The 16,331-nt window shown below is 34.8% G+C and overlaps 1 protein-coding gene across 1 annotated transcript in view; it reads left to right on the top strand.

The window, feature by feature from the left end:
- The window catches only part of DYNC2H1 (dynein cytoplasmic 2 heavy chain 1), a 142,415-nt gene extending 129,430 nt beyond the window's left edge, over positions 1-12,985 (top strand). The window contains exons 86-89 of the mRNA XM_064718467.1: positions 1,930-2,039; positions 2,370-2,451; positions 8,842-8,958; positions 12,459-12,985. Of these exons, the coding sequence (XP_064574537.1) occupies positions 1,930-2,039; positions 2,370-2,451; positions 8,842-8,958; positions 12,459-12,617 (468 nt within the window). The 3' untranslated portion in view covers positions 12,618-12,985. The remainder of the gene's footprint in view (positions 1-1,929; positions 2,040-2,369; positions 2,452-8,841; positions 8,959-12,458) is intronic.
- Positions 12,986-16,331: the final 3,346 nt, after the last annotated feature.

The following is a 16,331-nucleotide window of genomic DNA, read 5'->3' as shown; positions in this document are numbered from 1 at the left end:
AACTTACAAAACCTCTCCTAATCAGAATACATTTACTGATATGATAAAAGAAATTGAAGTAATAAGTTTCATAAAGTTATATAAAGTCATTAAAAGAATCATGCAGATAAGAGTCATTAACTGTGTACATTTACCTAATGAAAATGGAAAGCAGAAATCTCTGAACTGATTCATAATCATTTGGGTTGAGGGCTCGTAATCAGAGATGTGGCATATAAAAAAAAACAAAACTGATTAAAGGCTTTAACATGGTGGAAACATTATGGAGATGTGTGACACACTGCCAAAATAAAATAAAACTTACTGACTGTTATCTACTTAAACTTACTGAGTGTTATAATTTTCGATGATTTGGTCACTTCCAAAATGGTTCTATGGAATTACTCATCTGTCAGCAGTTCAAACAATACAATAAAGTGATTTTTAAACATGATATAGATGCTTGGCAGGTACATTGTGTGATGAGAGTGTAACTTTCAAGATTTTTTTATTCAGTGACTACAGCAATTTTATAATTTCCTGGGAGCTGGTATCTAGAAAGGAGTGGGGCTTGTCTTTCTCTGTTCTGTTTTGATATCATATTTCATGTGATAGCATGTGGAATCTTATTCTTTGATTAGTTTCTATCTTAATATTTGCAGAATCACAGAATGGTTTGGGTTGGAAGGTACCTTAAATATCATCTGGTTCCACCCCCCTGCCATGGGCAGGGACACCTTCCACTAGGCCAGGCTGCTCAGAGCCCCATCCAACCTGGCCTTGAAGACATATCTGTGAAGAACTTACTTGTAGGGTGGGCTATACAGTGACTTCAGGTTCATACTGCAGTGCCATTGCAAGGACTGTGACTATATTATATAAAGAAATTGTACCAAAGAGATACATTGTAAGCGTTTCTGAAGAGGATTTTGAGCGTGAACTGTTGTATAACCAGTCAGGTACCTAATTATCTTGTCTGAAGAGAGCAAATTCTTTGCCTGAGATTGTTAATGTCTTGAGAACCAAACTAAGATTGCATTTCTTAGGGTTATAAAGATGGCATGGTTTATAAAGATGGTGAGGTGCAATGTGTGTCTCTTTTCCCATGCTGGCACGCAAGATGTTGCATTGGTGAGAAATTCCAAGCTTGATGCTCCTAACAGGCTTCCCAGCTGCCAGTAAGAAGAGTGGAAGGAGGTTGAGGCATGTGCTCTGTAAGGATTATTCCCCCCACCTTTATTAGATTCATTTATTGCCATGTATAATAGAGTCTAGTTTTTATCTTACAATCAATTCTGTGAATTCATGTCTCCAACTAATATACTAAAAATGGCAGCATCAATCTAGTAGTAAGGAATATTTAAAAAATCCTGTTGGCAAGTAGTTATAGAAACTGTTACTGCAGATTGAAAATCAAGTGTTTCTTCAATATAATGTGCTATTTATATGGAAAAATGATCTTAAAGTGTACCTAAAAGGAATGCAGTTATTTTCCTGAACTTATTAAAGCAAACACAGGAATGGCAGCTATTTTGATGGAAAACATAAACACCCCAGTAAGTAAAGGTGAAATAGGGTTTCAACAATGATAAAATTGTTGAAATTATAATTTTCGTCATACAATGATAACTTTTCACTGTGGAAAGTAAGCTGCAATGAACAAAGAATGAAACATGAATTTATTTAGAATGGGTGAGTCATGTTACATATAAACTGCTCATTTTCTTTATCTTTTAAGAGGGCATTCATTTCCTTTTTAGTGTGAAATAATAGAAATTAATATTAAGCTTTGAGGTTACAGTATGTTTACACAAGCATTTTTCATTAACCCTAATAATTGACATACCCGCATTAACTCAAAATGTAGAAAAATCAAATAATAATTTCAGTTATTTCAGGATTTCTTTTCTTTTTTCTTCTTTTTTTGTTGTTTTTTATTCTGTCTTCTAGAATTGGGTAGAAAAAGCAGAGAAACAGAAACTGTTGTCAGACACCCTTGACCTTTCTGAGCTGTTTCATCCAGACACATTTCTCAATGCCTTACGCCAGGAGACTGCAAGGTGAGGGAAAAATAATGTGCCTATTTGTGCTAATGTGCCATTGTTCCTTATGTGTGAGGATGGTTATTTCATTTTGAGGACACAGAGCCAAAAAGTTATGTCAATTGCTGTCATCAGTCATCTTTTTTTTATTTCTTGCCTTGAAGTAAAGTAGCTGTTACCTTTTTAAATACTTAGATTTTATTTTTTTTCAGTTAGAGATGTATTTTTCTTCAAAGTAAGACTTAGTATCATATGGTACACATTGAAAATACATTAAGTTTGGTTTTGTGTTTGATATCCTTTTGTTACACATCTGTAAGATTTACTGTATGTGTGTTTCCATTGCAGAGTAATGAGGTGTTCGGTGGACAGCCTCAAATTTACAGCTTCATGGAAAGGGCGAATACAGGAAGGAAAACTCCAAGTTAAGGTATTTCACTAGGATGTTGTACTAGTATTTTATGAGGATGTTTTATTAGTATAGCTTAAGTCATCTGCCCATAAACTTCCTAGAAAACTGACCTATAAATAATTGGTGTACCAGAGGTAAAATGACTGGTAAATGGTATACAGCTACTAAAATGACAGTGCAAAATTCCACAGAAAACAGAAAAGGAAAGCAGTTATCTTTTGTCTTCTCCCGGGTCACTGTTCTCATTTTAAAATTAAGCTTATTGCTCCATTCTCTTCAACCACTTCTTAGATGAAAATTGAAGGCGCAATTTTTATGAGTTAGAATTTTGCTCTTGTCCAGATAGATGAGTGGCTGGTAACCAGAGGAAATACAAATGTAAATCTGTAAGTCTAAGGCCATGTGTTAGAATTTCTTTAATCGCTGGAAGCAGACTACTAAGGAAATAAACCGGAGTAAACCATAAGATGACTAGTTTTTGATATGATAAGAACCCAAGAATTTTTAAATGTTAGTTAAGCCTACAGCCAGCACCCATAAAGTCACCACAGGTTGCTTTGACAGCAAAGTAGAGATGAATCCTCAAATTGTTTAATTTAGCTTCTTAACTAGCTTCTAACTTCTAACTAACTAACTTTTTAATTCCAGGTAAAACTACCACTTTGGTCAGCACAGGTCTCTGTGCACCTCTTTTATACTTAATTTTGTAGGGAATTGGCAAAATAAGTTTTCTGTGCTGTGTCTTCCTACAGATATGTTGATCCCAAAATAATGCTGCACAGCTTCACATTCTGTGTTCAGCATGGAGCTTGGCCCTTAAAACCACATCCCCACAGAGACACTTGTGCCCAGTGCAACAACTCAGCAGCAGCTGTGGGGTCCCTGCAGCTGAAGCAGAGATTGCTGCATGAGGGGAGAGAGAGCAAGTGGCAAGGCACCTTCTCTAGTCTAGTAATGCAGACAGAAACAAGGGTGGGGGAGATTTTAGGGTTCCGAGCTGGCTTCTGACACTGTCAAAAATTATTAATACAGAATATGTAAGATTTCATACTCCTAAAAGATTAATATATTGTAAAGCCAGTAAACATAACTGTAATCATCCAATCTGCCCTAAATACAGTGCAGTCTTTTAAACTTTGTTGAAATAATTCCTGTTGGACCTAGAGAATGTAATTTTGCAAATTCTTCAGTCTTGATATTTAAGTAAGAGTAATGCTTGCCTGCTTCATTTCATAAGAAGCATGAGAAGACAGGTCTGTAGAAGTTGGAGATAAATAAACCAGGGAACTTTTAGGGCTTGGTATAAACCTGGTATATGACAAATATACCTGCAAATCACATGGTCTGAGGTTACAGATTCAGCCAAGGCTTCTAAGGCCATAGCAGTAAGTCAAAACTGAGTTTCACATCTCAGACCAGTCATTCTAGTAGCCTAGCTATCAGCTGCAGACTGTAGGAGCTTGAAGTTCTTCAAAACCATGTTAATATTTTTGAAAAATATCAGAAGTCAATGTCAAGTACCTCAACTCCTAAACAACATTAACTCAGTGGATTCATATATTAAAAAAATATCACAGTGTTTTACAGTTGCCAAATTGAAAGAGCTGCTTGGCAAATAAAGAATGAGAGGAAAGAGTTTTGTTACAGTACTCCAGTTTGTATTAAACTTCTGACTGAGGTTTAAAATGTTTTACTGTCTGAGAATTTATGTGGTAAATTTTTGGCAATGCTAGTTAAAGTACACTGTTGGCAGTCTATATCATGTGTAGGCAAAAGGTTAATGTATATGATCTATTGCTTTACAAGAATGTGTCATGTTCTAAGAGGGATTTAAAATCAAAAGAGAATTTTGTTTAAGGAGAAATTCTCTGCCCTGAGAATAGAAGAAGCAGTGAGGTGATTGGTTGTTTTTAGCAAAACATAAGAATCCTGTCAAGTTTCTTCACTTGATTTGAATATTATCTTTTCCTCTGTAAGAGAAATACTCATTGATTCTGTGTTAGTAAGAAATCACTAGTATTTTTACTGTTCCTTTTAATCTTTGATGAATGGAAAGGCTTTGGAACCCTTTGCAATGCTGAATATTTAGATTTCCCTACCATCAGTCCTTCCTCATGTTCATGGAGAACTGAGAGGAGACTTCCCCATTAGTAAAGCTACATACAAGAGGGACTATAACTAGGGCATAAAACTGTTATTGATTCAGAAAAGTAATTCTCTGAAATGTATCTTGTTTGATAAGGATCCTCTGGATTGTACATTAAGGTTGGTTCACCAGAGCACTATGAATTTTAATACTGGTAAAGTAAATGTTGTATCAGCAGTTTCAATAATTCAGGCTAACTTTGTTGAATGGGAACCTATTCTGAGTGGGAACTCAAAGAAAGATAATTCCATCAGCAAAAATAATAAGTCCTGAAACACATCCTGTGGTGAGATAGCTGGGACTTGTTTTATCCCACCTAAATAAGAAATTGTAGCTTACCAGACTCCCCTGCAGGAACCAGACCATGATGTAGGGTATTCTGAGGTTTATCAGTCTCAATTGATGCAAATGGTATTATTTCACTTTATGTAACTAACTCCACCGAGAGACTTGATTTTGTACTCATAGAGTTGAGGGACTCTCTTTCAGGGTCTGGGAGAGTTGTGCTCAAGTCTCTGAATCAACAAATATTTAAAAACCTAATAGAATGTCTCTGTTGAAGGAAGTACAAGTGGGAATACAGGTGAATTTAAACCTGATAGTCACACATACTTTATATAACTTTCTTAGGAAAACTGTCAGGCTTTGAAGACATGTTCTTCAAGATTTTTTTCTTACTTTTTATTTTAAAAGGTTTTCATGACTTAGAATTTATTCTGTGATAAGGAAAAAACAAGGAGATCTCCTTATAATCTGTATGATGAAAATGCTTTCTTGGTCTTGCTGTGATTTTAAAAAATGGCATCAAGCTTCAGCAAGTGTAGATGGTTGATCTTACTATGCCTAAAAATACAAACAATTTACCCTATGATCATCTGTAAGTTAGAAGTGTGCAGTTATAGAGCTGTCAGTGAAACTGCTAAGTTGGCAGAGGAAAAATCAGGCCAAGAACACACCTTAGTCTTATATGAATTATCAAATGAGATGCTAAATTATCAGTGTTAATTCAGGTGACGGTTTAAATGTATGATGTGGAGTGGATCTCCTCTAGTAGGATGTGATGAATATTTGATTTAGAATCTATCTGTATAAAATTACACCTTCCTCAATATCACTTTGAATCAATCTGTATGAAATTACATCTTTTTTAATGTCACTCCACGTTGCTTTAACAAAAGGTACTGAAAATGTATGGCTATTGCACTAAAATTACATATTGATATGCAAATACATCTCTTCTGTTTGCTTTGTGCACTGATTGCACTGTTGCACGACAGCAGGTAGTCATTCCTTTTGGCATTCTATTTTCTGTATTGTAGAAAAGAGTGAAAGAAAGGAAGAAACATGGTGAGAAACTTATTGGGTAGTAAGTAATATGACCTTGGGTAGGACTTAATATACATAGTAAAAAATAAAAAATTACTGAGAGTCTCAAATCCACAATATGAGTATTAATATCAAAACTATACTCTTAGCAACTGACAAATATATTATTATAAGGCATGCTGAGAGGTCTTTTTTTACAGTATACCTCCATCCCAAAATGTCAATAAATTAATGATGGAGGCCTGTAGAGGTAATGAAGGGAAAATATGACTTCCCAAAGTCTGCTGCAGTTTGGATCATATAATGGAAAATTATGGCATTAATTAGTAAGGGAAGATCTGTTGCAGAGAATTTGAAATTTGGAAACAGATGTGCTTTGGACCATGGACTTAGTAGAAAGCCTACTTTCTACTAAGGTATTTTAAAGAAACATAGTCTGTAATGTGTAAAAATAAGTTTTTTGAACCTAAACTAGTACTAATAGCTGTGAACTGCCAAATTCTTTGTAAGAATTAAAATTTATGGTCAATTTCTGCCATTACTCTCTGGTGAGTTTCAAGGATACTATGATTATATTACAGGTGCTATGAAATTCAAGTCTATCATAGTACTTGTAATTTCTCTATAATGTTTATTATAGAAACGAAAACTTATTGGTGTACTCAGTCATATGGTATGGAAAGTACATTGTTCTAGTATTGTTGGGGTTTTTTTTCTTAATGTCTTTTAATGTTGAATGAAAGTAGAAATTGGGTCCTAATCTTCAAAGGAGTTTCTAGCATTGGTTTCCAGGAGAAGTTTTCCAGGAGATCAAATGATATTTTCCACAACTGTAATGTCAAAGGGACTGCAAATACCAAAGAAAAGTGCAGTAAAAAGTTTTTTCAATAGGTAACCCACTTCTATAGAAATTTCCTTCAGAGATGTTCAGGATAGCCAGACCTTTGAACACCCTAGCAACGAACTTCAAAACTGCTTCATCAGACCAATCTTTGTCCAATAACTTTGCCATAGTTATTTATTAAACTATGATCCCTAAAAATATTCCCTGCAGAAAGCAAGAAGGACAGAAAGAATAACATAGGAGATGAATCTTTCTAAAATTTGTGTGAAAGTTAGACAAAAAGTCTACTCTGAACTTTCCATCTGGGATTGTTTTGGTTCAGGTTATCCACAGCTTTGGTGGTTTTGCTGTCAGTCCTAGTCTGTATGAAGCACAGATTGCTCTAAAGAGCATTGCCACTTCTCTGGTCACTGTCTGTCCAAGGAGAAGCACAGCTTTGTTCTATGTCTTTTTAAATGCCATGTTTTATAATATTTTTTTTCATATTAAAATTTTTACATCTGCATCTTGCACATTGTAAGGAAGATTCTCCAGCTCAGCGGGGAGAATAAAAGAGAAATATCAGTTTAAAGAAGCAAATTTTTGAAGAGTGTAATGCCTGTCTACAATCAAAAGAATAATTAGAGATTAAATATGCAAAATGTAATCTTAGCTAGTTTACACTTAATATATTATTAATTGAAAACACCTAACACAGGGGAGGAAGGCATTGCTTTTCAATCATGACAGTAACTCACATTGTGTTACTGCTTTATTCCATCTTTTGGTGTGAAATACATAATTTTAAAATACTAAAATTACCTAAGGAAATTATATCCATTTCATCTATGATACTAATCTTCATTGTAACATCGTACTTTAACTCCTTTATGCAAACTGATAGATGTTTCAAAATTTCTTGCAAGGGAAAATATATTGGAAAATTACATTTTTCTCCATTTTCCTTATGTGATCACTCCTTCAATTTCCAGCGACATTGTGTTTCCTAATTCCAGCACTGCTTTATGAACCATGCATTTGGTGAAAGCAAACCTCAGTATGATAAATTTAATTCAGGCTTTAGTACGATAGTGTAACAGGCAGATGATTTTCAGATTGTAGCTTCTGTTACATATCTGCTGCAGCTGGATAGTTAGCCTTTTGAAAAGCTGCATAAAAGTTATTATTGAATTAAGTTTTATTACTGTTAAAATGGAAGTTGTCACTTCAGCAGGCCAAAATAGTAGTAATAATAATAATAATAATAATAATAATAATAATAATAATAATATTTTATTACTATTATTATTGATGTTAATGATAATGTTAATGTTAATATTATTATTTGCAATCTAGTAGTATTTGTACTGAGGAAAATAAAGCTATCAGCAAATATTGGAATTAATTTTTAAGGAATCTAGAATAGAGGTCACCAACTTATGAAAGACTCCAGAGAAGAAAAAATAGAACCTTTAATTCAGAGGCTGAAATTACTTAATTAAAAGAAAACACTTGAAAGATGTTGCAAATAAAGCATTGCATAGTAACTTAAGGAGCACCTGTGATTCTTATTTAATTTTTTGCCAAACAACAAAATGCTTGTCTAAGAAGTTTTGAGTTTGTTAAATAAAATTTTCTCTCATATTATTTCAATGTATTTTGTTTGCCTCTGCTGAAGCTGTGTAGTTGCACATTCCATTCTTTGAAAGCTGAGCTCAGACTTCCAAGCAGGAAGTCATGCTTATTGCAGTGATTGTTCTTCTCTTCTTCTCGACATTGTAATGGCTGTGAACTTGGCTGTTGCTATCATAATTCCATTAATCAAATGCCAGGCAACTGCAGTTTCATAATTAATGACATTTACAGGTATTTTTCTCCGGCATTTCAAAGAATGTGAATCCAAATCAGAGGAAGTTCACAGTGAAGTGTGGTCCAGATCTTGCTTTTAAATCATGTTTCCTATTCTCACAAAGAACATAACAGTAATTAATTTCCTGTCATTTAAAAATTTGCTCACAGTAAAAAGGTTCATCATTTATTAAAGCACAGTGTAATCATTATTGACATTTTAATTCTGTTATTTATGTTTGAATATTTTATATTTCCATGGCAGATCAGTGGCTTACAACTGGAAGGTTGTCGTTTCGATGGAAATCGACTTTCAGAAAATCTGCATGATTCTCCCAGTGTGTCATCTGTTCTCCCTTGTTTCATGGCCTGGATTCCACAGGTACTAAATTATTAAAAGCCCTAAACTTTCAAGACCTGTAATTTTATTTTTTCTGTGTAGTAGCTTTTCAGTATGATGTTGCTGACCTGTTTTCCTTTCATTTCAAAATAAAAACCACAGTCTTTACTAGGAAAAGCAGTTACATTATTTAAAACGGAAACTTATTGTTATTTTGTTTATATTCTTTAGCTTATATTGCTTATATGAACTCGAGGGCTTTATTTCAGTCATACCTTAGTTTCTTTGTCTTTTAAAAACATTGGCATGTTTTCAAACCTTTGTTAGTAAATATATACATATGTTTGGGAGTTCATTCCTAGAATATATTTTCTTTGCATTTTAAATATTAAAGTAAAATGCAGTGGCAATAAAAAAGAGAGATTATGATGTGAGCTGTAAGCAAAGAAAGCCTTTCTCCTACTTAAACTAATTTAAAAAAATGTCACTGCTTGCAGATTTTAAGATGAAAGAAAGTAATCCAAACAGTAAAATCTGCTACTGCTTCTGCCTTTCAATTGGCATAGCAATTGCTGATAAATAACTCAAAAAGTCAAATAGAATATATTCTAGGGTGTGTCTTTTAACAAAAAATTGCTTATTATGGACTTCGTCTCACTTACATTTAGGAAGCCCATCCCATCAGAAGATATCTGGGATGAGTCTGCCCGGTGTGACTCTAGAGACAGCCTAGACCTCCATGATGGCCTTTGTGTATTGTGACAGATAATGCACAAGGAGCTCCATTGCTAACACTCTGCTGTATCCCAACTTACTTTTTCTCTCATTGTTATTTCCAGCAGGGGAAATATAGCATTATATTATAGTACAGCATTAGAAGTATAAAGGTCAACAGATTTAGACCTTGAACACAAAAGTAAATGCTAGCCACCATCTGCACCATTGCTCCCAGCTTGATTAAGAAAGAAAATACTGAAAATTTTAAAAAAGGACAAAAAATGAAAACATCACAAAAGCTCTTACAAAGTTGACCAGTGAAGGATTTCTCAGTTTTTTGGTATTTACAGATTTTGGTTTTTTCACCTTAATAAACAGATTCCTAATTTACTTGAGAGGTGGTGCATGGGATAAATACAGAATTGCCAGACATTCTAATATATTGGCTCAGTGGTAGATGTGGAGGATGGTAATATGTGTGTTTTTCCATGATATCACCAAATGGAAACACATTTTAAATGAGAATTCTTAGTCCTCCTATTGTTCTGAAAGATGTTCATCTTGTGTTTGAAATAAAACAGATTTTTTAGTACTTTTCTTAATAAGACTATTTTTTTTAAACTCCAAAGGTAGGATCCAAAAGTTATATGTGAAATCAGCAGAGAGCTTTATCTGTAAAATTAAAAAAATAGATACTTCAATAATCAATGAATTAAACTTTGTCAAATGTACTTATATTTGAAATGAATAGCAACTGGCATCTTTGTGTTGGAAAAAAAATCTAGTTCTTATAAAACACAGGCCATAACCTGTCAACTGCCCACTTTTTAAATACAAAGTGTCTCTAAGGAGAGTTTTTCTGAATTGGTCTACCCTTGAGTTGTTTTACAATCACTGTAAAAATTGACTATAATCAAATACTGTGCTCAGAAACCAAAGCAGAATTGGAAATCATTCATTTCCCTTAATTTAATTATCTCTCCTTAGGAGAAGAGTGCATAAAATTGAACATATTATCTTAGAATTCTTAGGTTTTGAACTTGTTTTCTTTTCTCCATAAATGCAACTTTTGAAATCTAGTGAGCAAAAGTATATGTAAAATGTAATGTTTTGAAGTAATTTTCAACCAAACTTAACTTCAACCTAGGGAATTTCTCTGAGAGAATCCCCTCAAAATCCTGCAGTGCTCTAAACAGAATATTTTTAGCTATTAACACTATGATTATTCTCATATTCATGCTTATTCTCATAAGCTTGTTCTCTTATTCTCACATTAAACTGTGAAGGTCCTTTCCATTTTTAATCCACTGATGGATCCCATGCTGTGAACGGTGTCACTAAAGGAGACGGAACTATGTATGAGGCAGTCTAACAAAGAGAACTTTTGGATTGTACTTAAGCCAAGGACATAAGGATTTGTGACTTAAAAAGACTTCCACAGAATGGTTTTAACCCTCCAATAATGTGATTCCTTAAAACATCAGCAGGATGGAGAAAGGCACAAGAACAGATATTTTGTTCCTAAAAGTGTAAAAACAGGCCTTTGAAAGCAAACTGGCCAGCTTCTGGCTCCCAACTTTGGCAAAATTTAAATTCTGATTAACATTTTACTCTCAGTCTGGCCAGCATTTTGTCTTCTTCAGTAGTGTTAACCGAGGAACAAATGGACTAAGTACAGTCCTTCTGAGAACAGCTGAGTTCCTGGTTATAAATTATTCTATACAAATATTACCACACATAAATCTTCTGCAAGGATTGAAACACTGTTGTTCAAAAGACAGGGGAAGTTGATTTTCAAAAGGAACAGCAAAATTCTTTAGTAATGATTTTATACTTCACATGCAAGGCAAAGTACTTGAAGCAGTTATTGTTTGCATGTTTCCTTTTTCCTGTTTTTAGTTATTTTCTAATATTGGAGCATCACTAACTCACATTTGATGTGATTTGAGTTAAAATGGCACTCATTTTTATTTAAAATTCTTTTCTGACAAGTCTGCTTCTTTGTTATTTTGTTCTTGAAAATCTGACATTTTCCTGTTGACAGGATGGGACATTTTCAGTTTGACAGAAAACATGCTTAATATATATCAGTTGAATCAAAACCTGATCTATTTGTAGTAACTAAATACATCATGGGTTGAAATTAAGTGCTGTAGGAAGTCTTGATGGAGTCTTTGAGCTCAGTTCTGTGGTCACACATATGGACAGGGCCCCATGCAAAGCCCTAGGACGAAATCAGGCAGTTTGTGGTAGGCAACAGAGAGGAGCAGTTCAATAAAGTAGCCTGGAACAGGTGGGGTAAGGATTTTTGGATTGTAGTCCCTGCGGTATGATGGTTGCAGGTATCTCAGATGACACCAGGGGCTGTGCCTCAGGAGGAGGGCAGGGTTTGCTGCAGGGGTGGAGGGGGCAGTAGGGTCTGCCAGGGCTCTGCCAGGAGAGCTGCTCCCCACACCACAGCACAGGGGCTCCTGAGCAGCTTTCTCCCTGCAGGAAACTGATCTGCACTTCCCTTAGCCTGCTTTGCAGACACTTTTGATGTGTGATTTTTGGGAGAGTTTTAGCTGAAGGAAGATTTTCATATGTAGTTCACAGGATCACCCCTGTTATTTCCTTCCTGGCCTTTGAGTTATGGAGAGAGCAATTTTTCTGAAGTCCCTGCTTCATTCAGTCCTTCTCCTTAGTGCCCTGAATGAAGACTTCCTTGTCCAAGGCTGCAGTGTCCAAACTGTATCTTAACTTTAGTTACCATGCCAGTGGAGAATATTGCTTTCTCAGGCTTTGTTGTCTTTTAATGTGACAACTAAGAGCTTGTTTGTTGACAGGATGCATATGGTCCATATTCTTCAGAGGAATGCATATCTTTACCAGTCTACTCTAGTGTGGAGAGAGACCGTGTGGTGACAAATATTGATGTACCTTGTGGAGGAAACCAAGACCAGTGGATTCAATGTGGAGCTGCTTTATTTTTGAAAAATCAGTAACCTGAAAGTGGATCAACTTGTGAAGTTGAGTCATTTTAACATCTAATTTCTTACTTACCCAAAGAGAAATTTAGATTCATCGTTTTTATATTTTTAAAGCAATGATTTATTAATTCCTGTTTATTTTTTTAAGATGTATTTAAATAATTCTACTTGATAGAACTTCAGTGTATCTTTGTGGGATATTGTAAAAACTGACATGGCACTATTCAGCAAACTGCTAATTCAGATTATTTCTCTAGATTGTAATATGCTGTATTTCTTTCTTGAAGTTGTTGAAATCTCTTCTGGTTTGCTCAGAAATACTGAATAAAAATTCAAAGTCAGCATTTTTTCCTTGATCTTTTTTTTTTCATTATCCTTTTGAAACTGTTATTCATATGCCTCTGTTATTTAATAAAATAAAAATTAAAAACTTACCTTTTGTAACTGAAATTTAATGCTTTACTTGAAGATAAGAATCAGGATAAATGTTTGTCTCTTTTAATGATGTTTTGCTTGTAATTGTATTTCTTTGTATAGCTCGTAAATAATAGGATTTTGATGACCTTCATGTGGAGTTACAAAGTTAGATTACTATCATGGGTATTATCTAGAAGTTACTGAAAAAAAAAAAGAGAGATTTCCATCCAGTTGTTAAATGAAAGACGGAGGGATTTAATAGGGCTTTTGGTCTCTGACATGAGAAACACCTGGGATCTTGTCATTAGTGCAGGATACCCAAGTTTGATTTCACTGTTTCATGATGTGTTGGGCTGGGATGCTGTCATAGCATTGGAGTGCAATTAGACAAAAATCCTAAAATCCAGCAGGAAGTAGCATTACTGATGTCTCAACATAACAGTTGAAAGTGTCTAATTTTTAACTGGAATTACACACCTTATGAAGGTATTTTTAAAAGCCAAAGGCAAAGCACTTTCTTGGTTTGCTTGGAAAACAAAATAGATGTTTTCAGTCTGATATATCTGATAGATTTTAAAATAATTTTGAATTAGTATTTAAATTAAGACTATATTTCACTTTCCTGATATTTTTCGTTGATGGTTTGAGGGAGAGAGACGGAAAGCAGAGAAAAGATTGGTCCCATTTTCAGGTCAACTTCTGGAAGCAAGCATTTTTATCTCCTCTATTGTTCATGCCTTAAACTTGGTCTTTCATCTCTATTTGGAAAGTTTTCCATTTTATTTGTTCTTCTAATATATGTCCTAAAATAATTTGATACAATTGAACATACATTTTTAAAATTGAATCCTGTCTAAAAGCAGAATAGACTTACTTAAAACTTTTCAGATAATTGCCTCATCTTCCTTTATATATTTCCTTCTAATTCACCAAAGAGTAAAAGGGTAGAAAATTTGGGAAAAAATGGGGGGGGGGGGGGGGGAGGGAAATGACAAAGTCTCTATCAGAACAAAAGCACTTGTGTAAATCTATGTACAAGCTCTGTAAAGATTTAAAGGGTTACTTGTCCAGAGAAAATATTCTGCCATACTAGACTTTCTTGAAGATGAAAAGTTTTGCATAGGGCAGACTTTTAATTCCCTTAGGCACATGTAAAGAACATACTGCAACTTTCCCTTTTGGATCCAACTTTTTCATAACATATACTGAATTTCAGCTCTGATATATCTCAAACTGAGGGATCAGTATACTGGCTCTTATGAATTCCAGCTTCTTTTTAGTGTCAGGTAGAGAAATACAGATGCTCAGCTGTTTGGACAAAGATGTCTAGAAAATAATACATCTTCTTTTAATTTACCTTGCAAAGAAAGTAAAGAAAGTAGAGACATAGTAGGTGATTTTGATGACCTGTCTTACTTGTAATGGGAAATAAAAGTGGTGAGTGATAGAAATCATGAAAGAAATTATTAGAAGAATATTCTAGGAATTTCCTTGGTTTTTTTTTTATTTTTATTTTTCTTCTCTCCTCATTATAAGCTTCAAAATGCCTTCCATATTGCCAAGAAAAATATGATTATTATTTAAAGTCTCTCCTTTCAAGTCTCCTCTTGCTATATATTTAGTCTTACTGATTCTACTAATATACAGATATTGATCCTATCACAAAGAACAGATATAAAAGAGACTCCTCCCAAACCACCACACCGTATTTCTATTTCAGGGTCAGGAACTGATTCAGTATCTTACTGATGACTTGTCTGTATCCTAATCCCTCAGAACTGGCCTATCTCTGGAGGTTTGTAACCTCTTCTATCAGCCACTACTGCCATGGATTTAGAACTGTGGAATATTTCTCAGCCAACAGCATCAGGAGTTTTGTTGCCAGACACACATTCATGCATTTCTGTCAGAGCCTTCTCTTAGCCAGCTTGATTAAATCTCATTTTGTTTGGTTGTCCTCTCAGTTTAGAGCCCTTTCACATTACTGGGACTGTCGATTTGCTTCTGCTCTTTATAAGGCATTCCCTGACTGATATGAAAAAACCCCCAAGCTTCTTAATGTTTAGCTATAACCGGAGCATTGAGTTATATTTTTATTTGGACAGACATCCTGTGGGAGCCTATTGAGGCTGATCTTTGTTACAGATGTGAAAGGCTCTCTCTTCTGAGGTATCTTTGATGTCTTTATATTTTTTTCAGCACAGGACAGAAAACTGATTTAAATGTCAATCTAATTTTTCAGCTTGAAATCTAGTAGATTTTTATTATGTAATATTATCATCACAAAAATACCCCCAAACCTTGGGATCTGTATATTACACTCACAGTGTATTAAGCAGTGTGTTTGATACTTCTTTTGTTTAAGTGATTGAAGTTTACTAATCTTTCCCAAATTCACTGCAAGTCTACTGACACAAAGTGTGCTGTGTACCCAAACAAGCATACAGGTTTGTTAAAGAGTCAGACTCACTTTGTGCTATTTGGGGTAAACAGCCTTTCAGAAACAAGACCTATGATGTTGATAGAATACCTCACATGTCTTAGTGCTAAGTTAAGTTGACTTAGAATTTTTTTCCCAGAAAATTTTTGGAATTTCACTAAAGTCCAAATGCTGCAGTGGAAGGCAAGTTATGCAAGTTATGCTGAGTATAAATAGAACTGGTGATGCAAATTGTCTTTCCCCTCTGTTTCTCTATTTCAGCTTTCAGACACCAATACTCAGAACAGCAGTAATTTCTCCCCAAGCAGCTATATCACTGTTAGAGTTGGAGGGGGAATAACCTGAACTCCATGCTCAAAAGCATCAAATACAAATTATATGAATTCTTAAACTGATGGACTGTCTTTCAACAACAAAATAGGTTTGCATAAATTCAACTTAATATTGGTTACCATAATAAAAATGTGCAGCCTTTACCAGGACTAGAAATTTCCATATGAAGATTTACATAGACATTTTTAATTCCCTTTAATTTTTACATTTTTAATCCTTTGCAAATGAAAGGTGTGAATAAGAAACTACATGTGGGAGAGTCTGAAGACCAATACAGAGTGGGTCATGCTTGAGAAAACAAGCTCAGCCTCAGTGGGTCCTTATGCTTTGTTCTCCTCTGAAGATGTGCAGCTTCATCAGTGCACTGGAGCTCTTCACAGCTCGGAAGCTTCCCTGGAAGCCCACGTGCCTGAGCGGCCATCCTCCTGCATCTCAGCTCACGGCCTCCAGGCAGTGAGGCTGCATAACTCAGCCCCATCTCCTGGAGCTGCATTTCATTTCAGATACTGAAGCTCCTTACAGCAGAGCTCACCAAATGA

This window comes from Zonotrichia leucophrys, chromosome 1 (assembly GCF_028769735.1).
Source record: "Zonotrichia leucophrys gambelii isolate GWCS_2022_RI chromosome 1, RI_Zleu_2.0, whole genome shotgun sequence".
NCBI lineage: Eukaryota > Metazoa > Chordata > Aves > Passeriformes > Passerellidae > Zonotrichia > Zonotrichia leucophrys.
This window is presented reverse-complemented; position numbering and strand designations above follow the sequence as displayed.